This window comes from Ambystoma mexicanum, chromosome 9 (genome assembly GCF_040938575.1).
Source record: "Ambystoma mexicanum isolate Mex_15411 chromosome 9, UKY_AmexF1_1, whole genome shotgun sequence".
Classification (NCBI taxonomy): Eukaryota; Metazoa; Chordata; class Amphibia; order Caudata; family Ambystomatidae; genus Ambystoma; species Ambystoma mexicanum.
In genome coordinates this window covers 655,342,483-655,365,665 of record NC_090931.1, presented here as the reverse complement: position 1 = coordinate 655,365,665, position 23,183 = coordinate 655,342,483, and the positions used below count along the sequence as shown (strand labels likewise).

The window sequence follows — 23,183 nt, the reverse complement described above, 5'->3', positions numbered from 1 at the left end:
TAGAGGATGCAAGAGAGGGGTTGGGGGGCGGAGAACACTAGGGTTGGTACATAAGGAGGGGGAGCAAGCAGACAATGACAACTCAGAAGAAACAATAGACAATTAAGTTAAGGTGGGACCTAGATGGAAGAGTGGACACAGCAATCAATTAAACATTTTTTTAAAAAATTAACAGAGCAGACGACTAAGGGAACCTAGAAGAAAGAAATATGCAAGATGGATGCAGGCAGTACAATGCGAGGAGACAACCAAGAAGTAGAACTCCAAGTTAAAGAACAACAAAACAAGGGGACCTAGAGGAAAGAGCGAGAACAAGAATGGAGGCAATTCGATGAGAACAGTAATCAGCAGAGCAGTCGACAGAAAAGGAAACCTAGAAGAAGAAAGGGCACAACAGAACACAGGGCAGTATGATTTAAACAACAATCAGGATAACAGGGCATCAAAAACAGGCAGTCGATGAAAGAAACCTAGAAAAAGGAAGAGCACAGAGCAATACACAATGTGACAGGGAAACGGCTGGGAGAAGGGACAGTGGAAGGCGAAGGTAAGGGCCCACAGGGGAGCAAGGACGCATGGCTGGTGTAGGATTGCAAGGGAGCGCACGCGATCAGGGATGCGCTGGAGCATAGGGATGACAGAGGCAGGACCCATTCCTGAAAGATCAGGGCTACTCCACCAACAGGACGGTTGGTTCTGGGCTCAGAGAGGAACTTTTAGCCCTCAGGGAGGAGAGTGTCAAAGCTAATGAACCACATCTCAGTGAGACAGAGGACATCCAGGAGAAGTTGTGCAAGGTAGTGACAGATGTCACAGGAGTGTTTGACAGCAGAGTGAGAATTGAGAGTAGCGACGTGGAGCAGGTTGTCGCAGTTGAAAGACTTACATGAAGGGTAAAGATTGACATATGCCCTGCAGGGGAGTTCGGGCAGAGGAAGAGAAGGGTGCCAGGGCGGTGGTGGAAGGAGTAGCAGGAGAAGGGAGGAAGTTGATAAGACGTGGGAAGCGCCTATCAAAAAGGAGGAGATTTGGTCCAGGGCCCACAAACCAGACGGTCCCGTTCAGATAGACATTAATAATTGTCTTGGAGGAGTGGAAGGAAGCCAAGAGGACCTCCCACCGGGTTCCACCATTAATGGGAGGTAGGAAAAAGGAGAGATAACAGACCATATGAGGGGTCCATAGGTCATGAGAGGGAACAACAAAAGGATGTCAGTAAGAGTGTCTGCAAGAAGCACTGGTGTAGGCATCAGCGATGGGGAGACCTGGGTTGGAGACCCGGATGTCCCTCTTAAACTTCTTCTTTCCAGACTTAGTGAGAGGGATAGGATAGCAGTTGGAGAAGACCAGAAAGACGGAGAGCACCATAGAGGGTGCTAGGAGGCAAGCAGGAGGAGGGAGCGCAGGCTGCAGTTCAGGCCATGCAGAGTGGGCAGGAGGGTAACAGTAGGGGACAAGGGGGTCACACAGGTAGCTAATCAGCCAAGGGCACAGATCAACAGCAAAACAATCAACAGAAGATTGCCACCAAGCAGGGGACCCACCAAGCAGGGGACCCACAAAGTCTGGCTGACTGCAGGAGCAGAAGGCCCAAGAAATGCGCAGTGAACAACGTATGCATGTATGCACCCCAGTGCAACTTTCCAAAAGGGGAAAAAAGTTTTAGTTTTGCCACAGCAGCAATGCAAAGCACCTTGATGCCACTTTCCTAAAGGGGGCGGAGGACGCCAATAATGCACAGCACTGTTTAGCTTACATAGTTTCACAGTAGCGTCAATAAAGTAAGCAACGGTCGCCTAATAGGATTAGTACATTTCTAGAGATTCACGAGTAGATGAAACACGCGCGCGCACAAATCTACACTCCTAGCTAGGCAGCCGAGATCCTTAGATTAATGCTGGAACATGCAAATGGATATTTCCCATCTGTGAAAGGCACAGTGAGCAAAAAGCGTGTGCTGCAAACTCTCACCTCAGAACAGGTCATCATGCCATGTTCTTTCTGGAGAGGAGCGCCAGCTACCTTTTTTGAAATATTTGCAAGGAACTTGGGGTTGGTCACCCTGAATTACCTGGGGGCAACCAGACGTGGACTCCCTGCTCACTGTGCTCAGAGAGGCAAAGCTTCACTTCACTGATGAGGCCCAACAAGGCTGAAACACGTGTATGTGGTTGCTTTTGGTACTCTTGTTCAGAGAGGAATTGCCATAGCATTTCGGTGCTGGACTGCCCATGTGGGCGGGACAAAGACTGATATGCAAATGAATATTTCCCACCTGTGAAAGGCACACCCTGGTCTAAAAGGATGACTTTAGAGATCATCCTGGGGTCATCTGATGATCATCGAACTACACTAGAAGTCATTCCCACATCATCAGACGTCATCACGCTGTTAAAGTCATCAGCAAACAACTCAGAATGGTGGGTGATGATTTGGGGATGAGCTTAGGATGACTTAATGAATATGCTAACATCATCCCCATTTTAGAAAACTCTTTGTTCCTGATGCTTTTAGGATGACCTACTGATCACTTCAAGAGATTGCACGTTTGTCCCTGATGATTTGGGGATGATTCTGGGATGACCTGCCGATTACTTCAAGAGCATTGCCATGAAACAGATTTGTTCTTGATGATTTGGGGATGACTTACTGATTACTTCAGAACAGTAAGTTTGTAGGATGATATGCAGACCAATACAGATTGTCATTCTGCTTTTGCTTAGTTGCACCTATGCTGAATGACCCCCCACCATGGCATGGGTAAAGCTTGAGACTATGTTGGGCCAAAGTGGAAGCCAGAGGCCTAAACATAGCATGCACCCGTGAGAATCCTTTGCCATCCCAGTCAAAAGCAGGTACCCATCACCCTCACAAGCCCCAATGTGGCATGGATAAAGCCTGAGACTATGTTGGGCCAAAGTGGAAGAAAGAGGCCTAAACATAGCATGCACCCACTGGGTGAGAATCCTTTGCCATCCCAGTCAAAAGCAGGAACCCAGCACCCTCACAATCAATACATTTCCATGCTGACTTGTTAGGTACAAATTGGTGTAGTCCCACTGTGTGAGACTACACAAGACTTATCTGCTTGGTATTAGGTAAACCCACCTTTTGGTATAGGTCTGAACTACACAGGTTGGCAGTGTGACTGAGCAGCCAGGCCTATCTCAAGAGGGATAACTGAGCTGTAGAGCTGTACAAATGAAATCTGTAAATACAAGTAGCCAAGTAACACTTACACTCAAGGTTTCAGTTATAAATAGTTGTTTATTTAATGAACATCAATTTTTAAATAAGCGTGCAATTCATATAACAATGTAAATATACTTTAAAATTACTTTTCAGAATCAGAGCAAGTTAGTGGATAATCTTTGGATATGCTTCATACACAATTGCTACACCCTGGGGTAACTTCAATCACAAGGACAGTAATGCCATTTATGTATCACACTAGGTTGCAGAAAGGAAAGGTTTAAAGGAAGGAAAAAGGTTAAACAGGTTCTCAGTATATGTGAGGACAACTAAATCTTCCAATGAAATCTAGACAAGCCTTTCCTAGCAGTAACAGTCTAAAACAAGTTACTACCTATGAGGGACAAACCATATCAAAGTCAGTGGGCTAGAAGAGTCTGCAGGGAGCCAGGACAGCCAAAGTCAATTTGAAACAGTCTTTGGAGCGGAGGTACTTCTTAGAATCAAAAGGCTTGCACAAAGATAGAGAGTTAGTTAGAAAATCACTTGTAGGGTCACAAGCTGTGAAAACAGAGTTGGAATCAACTCTAAAAGTAAGCCACTGCAATTCCCAACTGAGAAAAGCAAGGCTACAAGACAGTGAGGTAAATACCCCAAGTCTAAACAGTACCTCTGGTTTGAAGAAGAGTGGTCCAGCTGGCTTCTGTCCTGCTACAGCGTTACAGACCCTGTGTTCCTGAGCCTTAGTTGTGGGGACAAGAGGGAGGACATCTGTAGGGCTCCTGCGGTGGTACTTCGGAGGTCATTGGCAGCTACGGGCTCTTTTTTGTTTCAGCGCTTAGTAAACAGCACTGTTGCTGATCTCTGGTACCGGTTGGGCTTCCTTCACTCCTTGGGTCTGGTAAGAGGACTCTAGCTCTGGGTCGTCCTGCTTCTGGAGGGTCCTTAGGAGACTCCTGGAGCTTCCAGCCGGATTTCAGACATTTCACTCGACTACGAATTACTCGACCCATGGCAGTTGGTTCCTGCAGCAATGAAGAAGTACAGCCAGACAGGGAAGATGGTCCAGTGGAGTTCATCTCTGGGTTAGTTGGTCCCAGTAACCAAGGGGAGAAGTCGTCCATTCCGAAGCTTCTCTGTCTGAAAAGGGAGTTTCAGCACAGCAGCAGGGCTTCACCAGGCAAATGAAAGGTCCAGGAGGATGCAGCAAGCTTCGTTCACGGTTTCTTCGTCGGGTGTTTCTCCCAGTGGTCGACTGCCTCTAGTCCCAAAACCATTTGCTTTTTTTTTTTATAACATTTTATTGGTTTTTACAAGATGATATATTCATCACAACATTGCAACACAATAATTATATGATAAATCATGAGTAAGTGTCTCTTGGAGTGTTTGTAGGTTGGGGTTGAGAATGATGCTGGTCTCATGGCCATTGACGACGGGTCATCTTGGTCCCAGATAGATGACCGCCTTGACTCAGGCGTGTTTAGGGGATCTCAGGGGTTCAGTAAAGTGGGCTCCTAGTAAGGGCTGGAAATTTGGCTGCGTAATCCAGAAATGGGTACCATATATTCCAGGTTCTATTTAGGAAGTCCGTTCGTATTCCTGTGATTTTTTCAGATAGCGCTATGTCCCAGCATTTGGCCCACCATAGGGCAATCGAGGGGCCACTTTTGTCTTTCCATATTCGGGCCAATGCGATTTTTGCGGCTAGTAGCAGATGATTGCATAGGCGAGGGATTAGTCCCGATATCGGGAATGCTCCATCTCCGGTTTCGCCTAAGAGAACAATTCCTGGGTCCCAGGGAATGGAGAGTCCGGAAATGTCTTTTGTGTGTTTTAGGACTTCCTTCCAGTATGCCTCCGCCTTTGGGCAGGACCATAGCAGATGGGATAGAGATCCGGGAGTCGGGCAGCCGCGCCAGCATGTGTCAGGAATTTCTGGGTTGGTTTTGTGGATTTGAGTAGGAGTGATATAGTATCTGTAGCACAGTTTGTAACCCCCTTCCCTGTTTGTGATGCATTGTGAGCTTTTGTGCAATCTAGTCCATATTTTCCCCCATTCTTCTACCGCTCTCTCATGCCCCAGATCCTTTTCCCATTCCGTCATGTATTTTTCTTTTTTTGTAGGGTCTGACCTGTCTAGGAGCCGATAGATCGTGGACATTCTGCCTTTGCTGGTTGGTGTTGTTAGGGTAAGTTCAAGTGCCGTTGGATCTCTGGAGCATTTTTCTCAGGTTTTTCTGTGTGAAAACCAGTGTCTGATTTGGGTGTAACGAAATCTTTCCCGCTCTCCTACTCCGAATTTGATTTTGCACTTTTCGAATGTGATGGGCAGACCTTCTTCTAGAAAATCTGCTAGTTTTCGCCAGGCCCCCTGCTGTCCAGGCTTGGAAGTCCCTTGGGGGATTTCCCGGGGAGAATTCGGGGTTCCAAATGGGGGACATGGGGCCCAGGACACAGCGTACTCCCCATTTCCGTGCTGTGCTTTTCCAGCAATGGGTTGTTATAGTTGTGGCAGATAGGGGCCCGCTGTTTGCTTGAGGCTTCATAGATGGTAGGTGCGGGAGATCGGGTAGTGGAACCGGGCACCAGGACTCTATTTGTCGCCATTTCGGGGGGTCTACTTCTTGCACCCAGGAGAATGCGTGTGCCAATTGAGCGGCAAGGGAGTATCTGGCCAAGTCAGGGACTCCCAGCCCCCCTTGTGATTTCCCCTTCAGCATGATACGTTTGTTGATTCAGGGTCCCCCCCCCCCCAGACAAATTCTAGTATTTTCTTTTGTAGAATCTTAATGGCGGGGCCTGGGATTTGTATTGGTAGTGCTGCGCATTGGTATAGCCACCTGGGGATCAGGTGCGGTGATTCGCCCGAACCAGGAGATTTCCTGCTGCTTCCACCTTTTGAGGTCGTTCTGCAGGTCGCTGATTAATTGCGGGATATTGGTCGAGTAGAGTCGCATTGGGTCTTTGGAGATCCGGACCCCGAGGTATTCAATTGCTTCCTTGGCCCAGGGGATTGGCGAGAGTGGGGTGAGGGAGACCCTTTCCTGGTTGGAGAGGTTAATGGGTAATGCTGAAGATTTGGATAGCTTGACCTTGAATCCCGATAGGACCCCAAACTCCTCGATCTCTTTCCATAGAAACCCTCACTTTTTAAGCAGGTTTCTCCCATTCATGAACAGCTTAGGCTGTCAATGACACATCAGGGTCGCTGTCCTGAAAGGACAGCCAGCCAGACAGCCATTCAGGGCTGGTTGCATTCAGGCATTCCTAGAGACAAAGGACAGGGGAGTTTCGGGACCCTCCCTCACATCCTGTCCTTCCAGACACACTGGAAACAGAGGCGGGCCTCAGGGCTGAAGTGCGCCAAAGGCAAGACAAACAAAGGGCTCCAATCTGTTCGACGCACAGAGTAAAACCCAAGAAAGACCTCACAAACAGAAAATTGCAAAAAAAGAAGACAGGGGCCGTTTTTATAAAATGGTCACCCCTGGGTGCTATACTGCAGCTGGGGGTTCAGCCTGCTGTAGAAAAGCACAATGGTAGGAAAAATTAAACCACTGCCCCATGCCATTTAAAAGTAGGGAGGGCAACATACAAATGTTATATGAGAATGTAGGATAAGGAGCTACTAGGTAACCCCCCAGCACTCCACTTAAGATGGTGTGTGCTGGACCCACAAAGAGAAAAGGTAATTAAAGTCAATTTCCCTTTCAGGTATTTTAAACCTTATGAAAAATCTAAAGGATTTCTCAGTGACACTGCACTGAAGGTGCTGTTTGTCACCATACAAAAAGTAGATGCATATGTAGTTTGTCAGACTCCAAAAACAGTGAAAACACATAATCCAAAAGGTCAAAACACATGAGGCAGTGGGAAAAGGGTCTCACTCACTCCAGGGTTAAAATTAAAAAAATCCTACAGTCCAGCAAAAGAGCTGGGGATCTCTAAGGTTGAAGGGAATTAGCACAGCAATTAGAATTCTCCCCAACATCACTGCACCAATATATGGCAGTATTCACATGCACTCTTGCACACATTATTCATGTTTGCTTTGCGCAAAATACAATAATCAACAACCATAACGAAAAGTACCTCCAGGATAAAAAAAACAAAAACCAAAGAAAATGATCCAAAAAAGAAAGAAGCAATAAACAAACGGAACCACAAAGTCCCATCAACCGAGGTCTCAACTACCCACAACCTACCAAATACAAGCAACAAGAAACAACAAACAGCAAAGACTAAACCCAAAAGACCATGAAAAACACCAATCGAAAGAGGACGTCCACTAAGGAATACAACCCATGCATCATGCCTCGCCACAAGAAAGACAAAGAAGTCAGAAAAGACAACAGAAATAATAAGAAATCCCAAACTACTCGAGAAGGCACGGACCAGCATGATCCCACAACCCCAAAAAAACTCGACAAACATCTGAGATGGCCCATGGAGACATACAAATAACAGAGCAAAGACAGACTACACTGCTCGCTACCTGTCCACATACGACAACGTGGTAAACCAAAACAGCACAGCAACAACGAATCGACAGCCAACAAGCTTCATGAATACAGACCCAACCAGGACACAAACGGATGACAACTAATAATCCATCACAACCCGGTCTCCACCATGGACAATACCCCAACCAGAACAACAAACAAATTGGAAACCATCACACTCATTCTACACCCCCTATATCACCAAGGCTGGAACAACAGAGGGGTAGCTATCCTATTTAGCACACGGAAACGAACCAACCCCACCATAAACCTCATCGGTCTACTCGACAAAGAGACTGACCAACAAAGAACCACCCCACCCAAAAGACTCAACCACGAAAAACCCACCTGGAACGGAAACCCAACCAACACCACACCGGTGAGAACAAACAATACTAACAACAACACAAAAGGTAAATCCAGCAAACTACACTGCAGCCTCCTCAACATAAGATCCATGGCAAACCACTCAACAAAAATCAATGACCTCCTAAGCGAAGAAGGCACAGACGTGCTCTTCCTTACTGAAACCTGGGTATCAGATAACTATAAAGCCATCGCGAACGAATCAATACATGACAATTATAAATTAATACACGTCAACAGAGAAAACCGAAGAGGAGGTGGAATCGCAATTATACACAAAAAACACGCCTGAGCATCTTGAATCATCACAACCAACGCGGAAGACTATGAATCCCTCCAAATCAAGATAGAACTCAACCACCAATCCAACATAGTATTCCTACTGATCTACAAACCATCTTCTTACAACCCCAACTTTGCAACAAAACTAGCGGACGAGGCCGCCATGCTATCAACCCACAACATCCTAGGTGAAAGAGATCCCACTGATACAAACATAGATACAACAGAAGACACACTCAACAATTGGATCACCAAGGCCATTAACCAATTAGCACCAGCTAAAACATTCAAAGCAACGCCAAAAAAACTGGCAGCAAAATGGTTCACAGAAGAATTGAAAAAATGTCCCAAAAAAAACAACTGCAAAATGGAAACAAAATGGAGAGAACAATACACCAGGCAAGACTAAATAAAATACCAAAGACAACTCAAACTGTACAAAGAAACAGTCCTCAAAGCAAACAAAAATAAATAAATACTACGCCACAGAATCGGCAAACAATTCACAGAAATAACTCCCATCACCCCTGCACACTTTGTGACAGACACTTACACCAGAGCAGGGTGTGTGTAGTAGCTACACAGCAGTTACTGCCTCTGCGGGCATTATCCTGCGCAGGTACAATTATATATGTAGTCACTTACATCAGAGCAGGGTCTGTGTAGCAGCTGTACAGCAGTTACTGTCTCTGCAAGCATTAGCCGGCGCATATATATATAGTCACTTACACCAGAGGAGGGTCTGTGTAGTAGCTACACAGTAGTTACTGCATCTGCGAGTATTAGCCAGCGCAGGTATTATATATATAGTCACTTACACCAGAGGGTCCGTGTAGCAGCTGCACAGCAGTTACTGCCTCTGTGAGCATTAGCCTGTGCTGATATTATTATATATGTAGTCTTTTACACTAGAGCACTGTCTGTGTAGTAGTGGCACAGCAGTTACTGCGTCTGCGAGCATTATCCGGCACATGTATATATATATATATATAGTAACTTACACCAGAGCACGGCCTGTGTAGTAGCTGCACAGCAGTTACTGCGTCTGCGAGCATTGCAGAGCCTGAACCCTACCGTAAATGAGCTTCGAGCAGCTACTGTGTCTATAATACCAACAAGAGGCTTCCCCGTGTAATTTCAAAACCGGATGCTTAGAAAATCACCTACTTTACAATATTTAATTTCAACAAGCGATACGTACAATACAAGGAATTACAGCTTCAACGTGCATTCCTAGAGGTGGCAAAAGGGCTCCTCTTAACAATATAACAACAAAGGGGTGAGAACGTCTAAGTTGATGGATGCTAAAAGAAACGCATATAAAATTCACTACAAGAGCTGGATCGCATACACTCACCTTCTTCTTCTTAATTATGGAATATGTGGGCGGACCAACGCAGGCGCTTCCCAATCCAAAACATTCGCGTTTCCTAAAGGGTAGTTTTCTAGTTCCTATTCGAGAAAAGAACCCTAGCAACGCTCGGCTCCACTTCATCACGTGGGCTGCTCTGCATCACGTGGGTTTCAAAGTCCACTTCATCACGTGGGCTGCTCTGTATCACGTGGGTTTAAGCGTTCACTTCGTCATCTGTTTTGCATGAGAGGGAAGGCGAGGTGGGTTTAAGAGTTCACATCGTCATCTGTTTTGCATGAGAGGGAAGGCAAGGCGGCGTTGCGGAGCGATTCCCCCGTTGCACAGAACACTGCATATAGTTGATTATTTGGGTTCTGATAAGTCTTAAAGTTATCTCTTGTAGATTGTTACTTTAATGCAGAGCGGCAATATTGGGAAGGGGGTATTTCTGTGTATTTTGCTGGTTTGTAGTGTGCATCAGGGGTGAGGTTTACTTAAAGTACAGGCGGATTCAGTTTTCGTTTTTTTCGTAATTTCAGTGGTTTTTGAGGATATGTAACGTGCATCAAAGGGGTGAGACAATATTGGGAATGGGGTATTTCTGTGTATTTTGGGGGGTGAGATAAAGTTCATGTGGATTCAGTTGGTTTTGGGCTTTTCTCGTGCAGATGTGCGATTTGCCCGTGGGAGATGTGTTTTATGGCGTGGGGCTGGGCACAGTGCGTTCCTCCCATACCAATGGGACTTCCACTGCACCAGTGAACAGTACAGGGAACGGCTAGTTATCCTCCCCGCTGGAGGGGAAGGCGGGAGGGGGTTGCAGGATTTGGTATGTGCAGCAGATGGGGATATGTGTCTTATGCAGACAGACGCATATGGGTACGAATTACCAGCATAACAGTTCAGTTCCTTATTTCTCCTGCATGGGGGGCCATTTGGAATTCCCCGGGGAGGGGATTGTGCATTTACCCCTTTGCAATGTGTGCAAGAGAAGGCTAAACGGAGGCCTTCTATTGCTTTCATTATCAATCACACATTTAAAGTCCCTATGAGACCCGCTAGCATTGTGTTTGTTTTAAAGTTTGCCGATAGTTTCTGAAATGCCTTTAAGGCATAACGCCGTGTATCTGTTACGTCGTCCTGACGTTTTCACGTGGGACGTCGTCTTCGTGCTTAGGAAGAGGATCGCGGAGGAAGGAGCGCTCCACGGGCAGGTATTTATTTATAAGGCGCTTATTCATCTCGACAAAGCACCTGGTATATTTGGTATTTTTATTTACATCGAGCTCATACACAGGTGTTTCACAGCGGAAAGGGAGGGCAACGGGGGCGAACAAAACACTGATGGGTTTCTTTTTCCTATTTTGATTTTAGTTGCACCAACAGCGGATCTTTGTGTGTCTTCTTGGTTGGTATCCCCATCCTCGGCTCCACCCAACCCCAAACAGAAGTGCTTTATGGCCGTGCGGCCGCACACGCCGAGGGCATTTATTTCATGGCAAATTCGCCTGCCACCATCTACCACCTTATCCAGTGGTGGAAATGAGAACAATTTGGGGGGGGTGGGGTTCCCACAAGGGCTGGGGTGAGGGCAGAGGTTAAGGGGGCAGAGCTGGCAGTTGACCTCCGATCAAAGGAAATGTCCAAAATAATAGTTTTAAACGTCGCAATTTCTTTCATGCTGCTGCTTTTCCAAACTATATATCAATTCCACTTCCATGGCGCTGGTGATGTTACTTCACTATGTTAATATAGTTTTGACCAGCGTTGCTGTGTAAATATACTTTAAAATGCACAATTTGCATCCCATTTCATAACTCTGCACCCCCCCCGTACTGTTCAAACAGGGTTAGAAAAGCAATTAATTGCCATTTACAACTATGGGCCACTTTTTCATTGGTGCCCGAGACAATTCTATGGCACAGTCCGCCCCGCACATGTACACAGGAGCAAACTGTACCAGCCATCTGTGCACCTAAACTACCAACAGCAATGTTGGTCTACACTGTGATCTTAGCTCTTGCAGAGCAGTATTTTAAGCAGACTGTGAAAGAATCGTTAAGAGCAATTACTCTAGCTAATGGTGAAAGAGCAGATAGTCTGTGGGGAAACCATGATTTAGTTGTGTGAACATTTTTTTTACAAAAAGAAGCAATTCAAGTTCTCCAGTGCATTTGCTTAGTTATGAAGTTCATTAGCTATGTAGTCGCGTATTTACTCTCTCATCAGCTTAGACTAACAAGTGAATATTTCTTTATCGGTCAGATCCTTTTTGTCACTTATGCGACCAGGCCAATCATTTTGAAGAAACCCACCACTGCGATGACCCAGTTCGACTTTTAACCACTTATTAAGCGGGCCCACCATTCCTGTTCATCATAAACATATACATTATTAAGCAGCTGGCCTAGCCATGTGGATCTTTCTTTTGAGAGGCCTTTACAGGATAGGAGGAGATGCCTTCTTGTCTTGATTTGATTATCTTGGATGCAGAAGCGGCATTTGTTTGAGTCCACCTGTCGCCTGATCGCTAAGATCTCGTTTGTGCTGATTAAGTTCAGGTGAATTCTCATGAAACTTGCTCTTAGAGCTTTGTCTGGGATTTTTACGCGGTATGGTATAATCTTGTTTACTTTTTTTGGATTATATGGCAGATCCTTTGTCAGGCTGCATTCTATCCAATCAATTTCTAGGATCATTTTATTGACTTTCCCTGGATTTGCGAGGAGGTGCCCTTCTGAACTTGCGATTTATTTATTTATTTATTTTCTTTTTTCAATAAGCTCCTGTTCTTTGATCTCCATTTTTGAGCATTTGGTTTTCATCGTTCAACATTGCTCTGTTGATTATCTCCAGAATTGATTTCGCAGCCAGTTGAATGATCTTTCTGTATAGCATCAGACCGCTTCTTTCGACGCTTTCAGGGAGGACAAACTGAGTTCACGTCGAATAAACACCATAGGTGTCGACTGTGGCAATGACAGCACTTGGTGCCAAAAGAGTCCCTCAAGCTTAATCCATATGGAGTCTGGAAGTGAGGGCATCGCTTCAGCTCCAAAAACTATACTTGGGATCACCTTTAATCTAAAGAATTTCAGGATTGGCATTAATGAGAAACGTCCAAACTTTCTGTTCATGATTTTTGTTTGGACTATTAAAGTTCTCATCTTTGCTCGTAGATGGTCTTGCATTGGTGTTTCAGCTCTACTGTTGTTCAGTATTATCCCCAAGTATTTGAAAGTGGTGTCGTTTTCCAGCCTCTTAACCCCCGTGAACAGTTTGAGACTGTGGTGTGGTGTGTTGTTTTGTTTTTTTTCCTAAACATTACCTTCTTTTTTTGTTTCGTTGAGTTCCAAGTTGTTGTCTCTCAGGTAGACCTTCAAGTTATCCATATGTCTTTGTAACCCGACAGGGGTTTGGTTAAGCAGTCTTATGTCGTCCACTTAGAGGATTCTTGGGATTTTTGTATTTCCCAATGACGGCAGGAAGGCTCGAATTAATTCCTGGGAGTTCCTATAGTCAGCAATGTAGAGTTGCATAAAGCTGGCACTATAGTGCATCCTTGCTTCACCCCACGCGCTGTTACGATCTTATCTGATAACAGGCCAGCTTTGTTTAGCGTTACTCTCATTGAGGTCTGTGAGTACAAGTCTGGATAGGCTGTAAAATTGAGCTCAGGCACCTTCGATGGATCCGTTTTTGCCACAAGATTTCTCTATTCACCCTGTTGAAAGCTTGCAACAAGTCCACGAAGATTAGACCTAATCGTGTTTTGGCTTGAAGTGCTTTTGCCTTCAGAACACTTATTAGAAGAATGTTTGCTGAAGTTCCCAGTCCACGCGCGAAGCCCAACTTTATTGAATGCTTGCTAGGGATAGTGATCCATGTCATTAATTTTGAAAATATCTTCTTTGATCATTGTTTATTATGATCTGGGGTGAATGCTTTTTGTGTTTTTTCTTCTTCTCTAATGATGGGACCAGTTCATTCTCATTAGACGATTTTGAGCTATTTTCATGCTTGTCTGGATTTTTAAGCAGCCTTGTGTATCAGAGGACTGGTGCGGTAGCGGGAGTTTTCTGACATGGGCGTGAAAGAGTGCTGTTAATTGCTTTGCTATTTGAAAGCGGGAGGTCACTTTATTCCCTTATGGCAGTGGTCTTCAAGCCTTTCTATTCTGACCCCCGCCCCCCCCTCCCAGGTAAAATAATTCCTCCACCCCAGGGGCTGGGGGGGTTTAGGTGGGAGGAGACATCTGACTCTTCTGGAGATTAGTGCCTGGCTCATATTAGCAAAGGCCTTCCTGCTAAGGTGTAATATTGATGGTTGCCCTAGTAAAGATCAATTTGGTAATGGGTTCTGTCCCTGCATACCCTCCTATTTCCTGTGCATGTTGCTGTCTGCAAGCTGGTTGATATGTCCGTTTAAGAAACTGAAACGGGTGCTTGTCTTTTAAAGGACACACACAAAATTACTGCAGCATTCTAGGTACAAGAGCTCTGCAGTTAAGAACGTATTGCCTCTCCGGAACACCCACCTCTAATTTTGCAAACAGATGCAACTAGTTAAAGCCACAATGGGGGGGAAGTCTTGGAGGAAGTTAACCAAGCACCAATCACTCATAAATCTGGACACATCAGGTAGGAACATCCATAGCAAGCCCACTATAAATTAATGGTTTTGGGTACAGACCTGGTTCACAAATCCTTGGTGCATACTAAATTTACTTTTTTTTAATTTCTTCTTTTAGATAATAACTCAAATCATGGCACTCTTTTTGATTCCGACAATTCTCTGCATTTGAAAGAATGGGGAATTTGAGCCTTTGCAATTCCTGGTGAAGTTAATTGTATATTGCTGATAGAGGGTATCGATGAAAGTAGAAGAGAAATACGTGAAGAAAAGGATTTCAAGGCAGTCATGCTTTGTAGTCAGGTAAGCAAACTTTTTTTTTTTGGTTCATCTATTTTTTGTTTGGGGGAGGAGGGTACATCTGACGTCCCTATGCGGAGTCGTTCCCTTTTTTCACACATACAGATGAATGCTGCACAATGCCCACCTCATTTACAGCATCTCTTTCCTCTAGAGTAACTCTCTAAAGTATAGAGTGCTATGTGTTGAATGCCCTCGGTGTCCGTAGTCCAGGTCAGAGTATGTGTGCAGCTAGGACAGAGAATGGATTGGTATTGGCGAATCGCACTCTACCTCCTTAAAGTTAGGTATGCAGTCTTTTAGAATGAAAGTAAAACAATATCGGGTCATCTGTAGGTGAATTGTTTCGACCTTAGCCGTCTTCAAGGCCTTGAAATTGAACGCTTGGTATGGTGACCAGGTTTGGAAGTTGATTGTGAAAATATCTTGAAACAATTCTCTGATGGTACTTGATGATAAAGGGTTGAAAGACCTGTCAATGGCTGGCGCGTTGTGCTAAAAGTTTTTAGTGGTGCTTGGACATCCTGGATTGGTTCCCCAAATCGAAATTCCTATATCTTTAGATTTTTTTTTTTAATACCTTAGATGCAATGAAAGTTTAGTCCACAGGTTGGGGAACCAATCTAGAATGTCCAAGATAGATTGCGATTCGCAAATACCAATCCGTTTTCTGTCCTATTCATTCAAGGTCTTTATAAGTAGACCATGCGGAATTGGTGACGCAGCTTGCCGCTATGTATAAATTATAGTGGTTACAGCACACTCTCAAGGGTATGTACCTAGACACACTTTTATGTGTGCAGCTACACTGAGTTGTGGGAAGCTGCATGGGGAGGGAGGGAAAGCGCCAAGGAGAGCAATAATAAGCAAAACCCCAAGGGGGTGGATAGGATCGCGCTTAAGGGGAGTCACCCCAGTGTACAGCTCAGGCAAAATGTTTGTTGTATTGGTAGTCACATAATGAAGTTTCAACTTGCCTTTTTCATACCCGCAGCCATGAAACAGTATTAAGACAAATGAAACATTTGATGAAATAACGAAAAGCTAAAATTGAGGCTTTATAAAGAAAGGAAGAGGAGAAAAAGCAGCTACTAGTGGAATCTGGAAAAAGAAGATGCAGTGAAAAAAAGAGAATTATTTTGTGAAAGCTGATGGCTGAAAACTGACTATTCCAAAATGTATTAATGCCTGTTCACAAAAGCTGGAAAACCTAAGTCTATTGGCAGGGATGGCTAGTGTTCTTCATTCCTCCTACATTCCTTCCTCAGAACCTGCCTCTTACATCACCTGGACAATTGATAGACACAGCATTAAATCTGCAAATGTCTGTGTAATGTTGCAGTTCCTGGCGATGTAGCTGTGCAACAACTGCAAAATATTGGACTGCTACTAATGTTTTGTTGGACAGATCTAATTTGACAAGCTGAACTCTATCACCACGTCTCCTTAACAGTGTGTTTTTGTTACAGTATGACTGTCATGCCTGTTTGGACAATGAAGTAACACCTACATGTTACCACACACCTGTGCAATCTGTCAAATTATGTTTTTTTAAAAAGAATATGGAATTGTAACATCCCCACAAGTGAGTTTGGTTGCTATGTCAGCCCCTGCTACTGATCTACAATGTAATTGTAGCGCTTGTAAATGGTACATGTTTTTGTGCTATTGGATTTCTGTTGGGGGGGAAGGGGGGGTCAGCTAATGTTTTCTTGGCTGTGGTGAATGGTCGAACTAATTGCTAGCTGCTCATAGTGATATTGGGTGAAGTGATCGGCAATCTTGTCATGCAGGTAGACCTTTAACGGATTCTGTTTACGTCACTGAAAGTGTTTATTTTAGTGCAGTGATTTGTAATTGTGGGAGTTTATTGGGTGTGATGCCATGTTAGCTAGAGGTGAACTATGAAATGAGGGAGTTTAGAGGTTGGTTTGTGGCATTGTGGGGTGGATTTGTAGTTTTGTATACTAATGCAGCAAACCTTAGTTAATGACATTTGAGTGCTCTAGCAAAGAAGGCAAGTAAGAGCTGCAAATTCCATGTTTTCCAGTACACTATTCATAAGTCTAACCCTATAGTAATTCCACCCATCTTACACACAAGGAATCAAACCCCTTTTCCTAAATCGTTTGAAAGAAAGAGCCTCCTGAAATTGTCTGCAATAATCGTTCACAATTTCAAACCCATCCTGAAGTAATACAAGATCATCACTGGAAGTAATCAGAACTCCTCTTGTAGTAGTTTCTGTGATAACTCTAGAGTCATCTCATTTGAATATTTCGGCCTATACACATACTTCAGGATGGTTTCGGATGATCTCCCTGAACTAGCCATGGATGACTCTAGGATGGAGTCACCTGATGACTCAAGAATGATTCCAGGAAGATCTTCCTTTTTGACATGGGCAGTGAGCAAAAAGCGTGTGCTGCAAACTCTCACCTCAGAACAGGTCATCATGCCATGTTCTTTCTGGAGAGGAGCGCCAGCTACCTTTTTTGAAATGATGCTGGAACAGGAAGACTGGAAGGATTCCAGCAGGGGCACGATGCCTGGAACAGTGGGATGGAAGGTAGCAGATTGGAAACAAAGAGCTAACCTTATGTACGTAAGAGGGAGTCATTTTAATATGTCCTAATATCGTCGCAAAGGGCAGAGAGACCTAACCGATTTGCACGTTTTCATCAAGTCGCAGCTATGTACTGGTTCCACCCGCCTAAATCAGATAGAAAGTAGATTCAACCTCTGACACTGTCATAGGGTAGAGTCCGGGATTATAGCAGCCACCCAATAATGCAGGATGCCGATGACCAGAATTAAAGATGCGGGGGCGGAGAGGTCACGAAAAAAACCACCTGTACTACTCTATTCATGGTATATCACTCTTACACTGCAGTAAACTGAATGCGCTTGTAAAATTAAAGCAAAACGGGTACATTACATGTTTAAAAACACAGTCCCATAACGCTTATCTGGGATCCAGTCACCTTAGATATAACAGCACACCCACGCTCTGTATGCTCACAAGGCCTAGTAGGACTCCTCACTCTTTCATGGTTATATATGTACCTCTCTTCCCATGTTCCCTCCCTGAGGGCGCGTTGAAACACAATGTACTTGATGTACAAGTGCCGTACAAATGCACACTAAAATAAAAAAAATCCGATCGGCTCCAATGTAGTGAGTAAAGGTATGTACAATGCCTGCAGACACGGCAATATCACTATAAATAGTCTACATTAAAACGGCACCCAGATTTGCCACACGAGGAAAAGGATAACTCACCTGTGCAAGCTCAGTTCTATAAACAAACAAAGCTGTCTGCTTCTGTCATGCCTGCGCCATGGGCGCATCCATTTGCGCTCAATATGGACTATTTGTTTATCATTTATTTACAGCAGACTCTTGGATCAATCTATATTTACTTTGGGGACTTTATTTCCCATTTGCGAGACTTTGGTACTTTATTATTTTTCCAACAAACTACGCATACCACAATGCACTTGGCTATAAGCATCGATTCCTGGCTGTTCCTATTGGTCATCAAAGGAACTACACCCCCCAGAAGCCCTAGGGATTGGCTCTGCTTCCACCAACTCAGGAACAGAGAGGGAGGTGGCCGATTGTCTGCAGGTGTGCTTAGCCAGGTGCAACCAATTAGCCTGCCTCTGTGCTGGGCTAGGCAGTATAAAAGGCTGCTGCCTGCAGTGGCTCAGCCTCTTGCAATGAGAGACCTTCCTCCACCTTTCGTGTCTTTCTACGGATCTTTGTATGCTGTTTACCATCACTCCTGCTTGGACCCTGCCTTGCAGCCTGTTACTCTTCGCTGCCTACAGCCATAGCCTTCCAGGCTCTCTTCCTCACAGCCCTGCTCCTCCGGGCTCTCCACATTGCAGCTGATCACGCTCTGCTTCCTGCCGGGCTCTCCACATTGCAGCCGATCACGCTCTGCTGCCTTCCAGCCTCCGCCCTTGCCCTACTGGGCTTTCTAAATTGCAGCTGATCACGCTCTGCTGCCTTCCAGCCTCCGCCCTTGCCCTGCCGGGCTCTCCACATTGCAGCCGATCACGCTCTGCTGCCTTCCAGCCTCCGCCCTTGCCCTACCGGGCTTTCTACATTGCAGCTGATCACGCTCTGCTGTCTTCCAGCCTCCGCCCTTGCCCTGCCGGGCTCTCCACATTGCAGCCGATCACGCTCTGCTGCCTTCCAGCCTCCGCCCTTGCCCTACCGGGCTTTCTACATTGCAGCTGATCACGCTCTGCTGCCTTCCAGCCTCCGCCCTTGCCCTGCCGGGCTCTCCACATTGCAGCCGATCACGCTCTGCTCCCTTCCAGCCTCCGCCCTTGCCCTACCGGGCTTTCTACATTGCAGCTGATCACGCTCTGCTGCCTTCCAGCCTCCGCCCTTGCCCTGCCGGGCTCTCCACATTGCAGCCGATCACGCTCTGCTGCCTTCCAGCCTCCGCCCTTGCCCTACCGGGCTTTCTACATTGCAGCTGATCACGCTCTGCTGCCTTCCAGCCTCCGCCCTTGCCCTGCCAGGCTCTCCACATTGCAGCCGATCACGCTCTGCTGCCTTCCAGCCTCCGCCCTTGCCCTACCGGGCTTTCTACATTGCAGCTGATCACGCTCTGCTGCTTTCCAGTCTCAGCCCTTGTCCTCTGGGCTCCCTGCTCTGCAGCCTGCCTCACTCCGGCTGCCTACAGCCCTTGTCCTCTGGGCTTCCTACTTTGCAGCTGATCACGCTCCGCTGCTTACTACCTACCTTTTTCCGCTGGGTTCTCGGCCTAGCAGCCCTCTACAGTCCTCTGCAACCTTCTACGGTCAGCGGCCCTGCCCCTCAGGGCTCACTCCTTGCTGCCCGGTCCTTCTGGGTTCCTTGCCGTGCAGCCTGCTTTACTCTGCTGCCCTAAGCCCTTTCCCTCTGGGCTCTCTACCTTACAGCCCTGCTCCTGTGGGCTTGCTCATTGCTTTCCTGCTCCTCTGAGCTCTCAACCTTGTTCCTTATTGTCCACTGGTATCCTATCCTGTTACACGACTTTCCCTTCATTTCCTTCTGCGAGTTTGCTATCAACCTCCTTTTCCTGGATTTGTCTGTAAGTATCTTCTCTTGTCCTGTTTGTAGACCCTTTTGTACAGAGCTTGTCTGTTGGTTCCCATCAGTCAACCTCTGCCCCTTCCCTTGTCTCGTTTCTACATTACAGACACCCATAGCTGCTGTTCCAAGTCATGAGCAAACAGCGTGGGCCTCTGTTATAGCAAACTGTGCAGAAGGCTTGAGTATTTCCTAAGGTTCGTGGAATACTCTTTTCCTATGTCTGCATACACCACAAGGTCATTGTGTCAATTGCATTCACGTTACAGGAAGGAACGCGTGTGACTGTGTTGAGCATCCAGCCCAGCACTGCGAGTCTTGGAGACTCTTGCTGCCTTGCGCTCGTTCCCAGGAGGGGGAACACGTGACTGCAGCACGTGATTTTTCCCAGCTGCAAAAGCCGGACACAGCCACCCTTGCGGCGTTAAGCCCGACAGGGGTAAAGGCCCTGGGCTGTTAAGCGGCTGTTGCGCGGAGGTGCGCATAAGGTACACTTTACTGTTCTTCATATTACCTTGTACAATTGCAAATCTAGTGGCAGCATCTAGTCTAATATTACTTCCGGGGTTGGTTTCATCTTTCCTACTTATTGATCTATAAAAGAAGAGAGGAGGTTGATAAATGAGACTCCGGAGCACACCCCTCCTTGAAGATATGGTAGACCAGGAAGGCTCATATCTCGTGGGAGAGGGTACTGCTGCACCTGATGCATCAGCCCCCTCCCTACCAGGAACATCCCAGACTCCCACTCATGTTATCCAAGCCATCTTTCATGTTGATAGTCATCCGGCTTCTGAATCCTGCGTCCCCCCACCCCTTATTCAGGAAGGTTGGAAAAGAGGACTGGAATACACTCTAACAACTAAAAAAATTCAAAGCAGAATCAACGATCACTTTGTAAGAAAAAGAAACAAGAGTACCAATGATTTAGCTGATTTAATTGTCACTTCCAGCCAGTCCTCCTGTACAAACGAGGAGGGCGAAAATTTCTTCCCTCCATCCTTGTCTACGGACTGCCTCCGCCCCTCGGAATTGTCACCACTCAAAGCACCAGAAAACAGACTACGGGATGCACAAGAAAGACGTACCTCTTTTTTACAAGGGATACCCTTGACAGCCAGTGAGAATACGTTGACAGCACTGAGCTTTGTACTGAACTCCCTAGTGTCCGTATTTGAACTTCTAAAAACAGAGGTCCAAACACAAGCAGGTGTCTTACTGGAACTTGCGAATGAAGTGTCAAAGAACGAATCAACAACAACGGCCCTCAATAACATCATGAATACAATCTTGATTCGGACCATAAAAGACTCACAAATAGAGGGAGTGAAACAAGGTCTGGACCTCACTCAAATTTACTGTTTACTGAAGGAAGAGGCCAAGAACAACCTCATAACACAAGAGCTCGTAAAAAACCTCCCCCTGGTCATTCAAGAAATTATATCTAAGAACCAACTACAGATAGAAGAGGACCCCATAGATTGCTTCGATGACACTCCATTATCAAACTCAGTTCTAGAAGAATTTCGAAGACTAGCGAATGTTGACTTGGAAGGCATTGAAGAGATCCCGGAGAGCCCGATAAACATCATTGTAGCAAATATTCAAGTCTCCCCACACAATGAAACGATCTCTGATCCTGCAACCCCATGTTATTCTAGAAGAAGAAGGAACCAGCAAAAAAAGAAGCCTACTGCAAAAGACTCTTGCTCTCACCTACAGTCGGAGAAAACCCAAAAGAAATCAAAAAATCAAAAAAACAGAACCCAAAAAAAATTTGGAACCAATGCCTTCCTGAAAAAAATCACATTGTCCAAGGAAAAGACCTCCGACCTAGAAGCTGAAATACCCTCAGTAGCTGGACCATCTCAGAGTGAAAACCAAAGTTCTTCTAGGCCCACTACAAGGGGACAGGGCAAAAACGGAAAAAAAGAGGTCTCTGTAAAAGCAGGGGAGGCTCAAATTAATATTAAGGTACAAACCTCAAACATGGCCATAGAAACTGAGCCAATAAGCCCTGTGAGTGGAATTTCCAACTATCAAAGCCCAAAAGCGGCTCAGATGAACATCAAGTTAGCACCTATCTTCCTAAAAAATAAAACCCAAAAAGACACCATCAGCTGTGCGGCCCTGCAAAAAAGTTCAAGTAACACCAGACCGGCGCCTGCCTGCTTAAACGCCATTGCGAAACCGGCAGTTGAAATACCAACGGTCGCCTTCTTCCAGCCTCGGCCTATCCTCGACAATGTACTAACTAGGCCCATGCTTAATGAAGCGGTCTGTCGGAACGGTCTGGGAAAATCGTCAAGCCTAGAGCTGCGCTCACACATCAGAGTAGTGGAAGATGAACTAGAGGGCCCTCTTCTCTCCACACCTGCGAGGGCTACAGAGCCAGAAATAGTTGACTTTTCAATTCCTAGGATCTGGCTAAGACTGGAAAGACCTAATAGGTATACATCACTCTGTAGATCAGTACTGTTGACGGAAATTAGAAAAAACTACAATCTGTTCCTTTTTTCGTCAGATGACATCGAATATGTCAAATTTCCAGCGGCGAATGACAAATTTCTTGTGGAGGTCGGCCTTGTTTCTAGAAGAGCCCATCAGGCAATTATCAGGAACAAAATCGACCTTGCCAGATCAGGCCTCTTGGTGTTTGAGCGGGAAGAGGAAGATAGAGCCAGAAATTATTCCAGCATATTTACAAACAGAGAAGTCAGTCCAAGCTTCGGAGGACCAGCTGGTCCAGTGACAGAACACTCAAGGATCCCGACCCCTGGTCTCAAACTAAATGAAAACCTAATTACAAAACTTCCTGAGATCATTTCTCAAATTCTCCTGAAGTTAGGTGAGGAACAAAATAGTCTTTAGGCAAAATGGCCTGGGACTAATCTCCTGGAATACAAGAGGCTCTAGCTTTCTAAATAAAAAAACTACTAAAAAACAAGCTGTTACAAAATTTTGATATCTTATTATTCCAGGAGACCTGGCTTGTTAACCCCATAGAGATAGAGGGCTTTACAGTCCTAAGTCTCGGGGCCTCACAAAAATCTAAAGGGAGACCTGCGGGCGGACTTTTAATGGTCCTTAAAAACTCAAGTATTAAACAAATTGTCCCACTATGCAATAATGCAGCAGGCATTCAGGCCTGCAAAGTGGAGCTTGACTTAGATAACTCAATAACAACCTTAGTGGTTATTAACATCTATTGGAACCAAGCCACCATAAACCTTCAAGAGTTCACAGAAATCCTACACAATATATTAACAGTCGTGAAGACCGAATTCGAGAGAGCTCTCATCCTCATTGCAGGAGACTTGAACGCAGACCTTATTTCCCCAAGAAATAGTCAGGTCGCACATCGCAAGCTGGCCACGTTACAAAAGGGTAAACTATGGCAGGACTTCCTCTCCTCCTGGGACTTTGAAAGGATTCTCGAGCAAAATGGGGGCAAGGAAACA

At 45.6% G+C, this 23,183-nt stretch overlaps 2 protein-coding genes across 8 annotated transcripts in view; one reads left to right on the top strand and one right to left on the bottom strand.

Moving 5' to 3' along the window:
• The window catches only part of INPP5K (inositol polyphosphate-5-phosphatase K), a 697,161-nt gene extending 687,332 nt beyond the window's left edge, over positions 1-9,829 (bottom strand). For 2 of the 4 annotated variants that reach the window (XM_069615421.1, XM_069615423.1), the window contains exon 1: positions 9,703-9,789. The gene's annotated coding sequence lies outside the window, so the exon portion shown is untranslated. Of the gene's footprint in view, positions 1-9,702 lie in introns of all 4 variants that reach the window. The other 2 variants (XM_069615422.1, XM_069615424.1) reach the window with 2 other exon arrangements.
• A 62-nt stretch (positions 9,830-9,891) lies between these two features.
• LOC138488452 (uncharacterized) lies at positions 9,892-22,594 on the top strand. 4 transcript variants are annotated; one of them, XM_069615417.1, is made up of 4 exons: positions 9,892-9,959; positions 14,158-14,339; positions 14,450-14,634; positions 15,626-22,594. In XM_069615417.1, the coding sequence occupies exon 4, from the start codon at positions 20,344-20,346 to the stop codon at positions 22,591-22,593; it is 2,250 nt and encodes a 749-aa protein (XP_069471518.1). In that variant the 5' UTR covers positions 9,892-9,959; positions 14,158-14,339; positions 14,450-14,634; positions 15,626-20,343; the 3' UTR covers position 22,594. The 4 variants fall into 4 exon arrangements, with proteins under 4 accessions (XP_069471518.1, XP_069471519.1, XP_069471517.1 ...); XM_069615416.1 differs by lacking the exon at positions 9,892-9,959 and adding an exon at positions 9,966-10,913; XM_069615418.1 differs by lacking the exon at positions 14,158-14,339 and having other exon boundaries at positions 9,897-9,959.
• Positions 22,595-23,183: the final 589 nt, after the last annotated feature.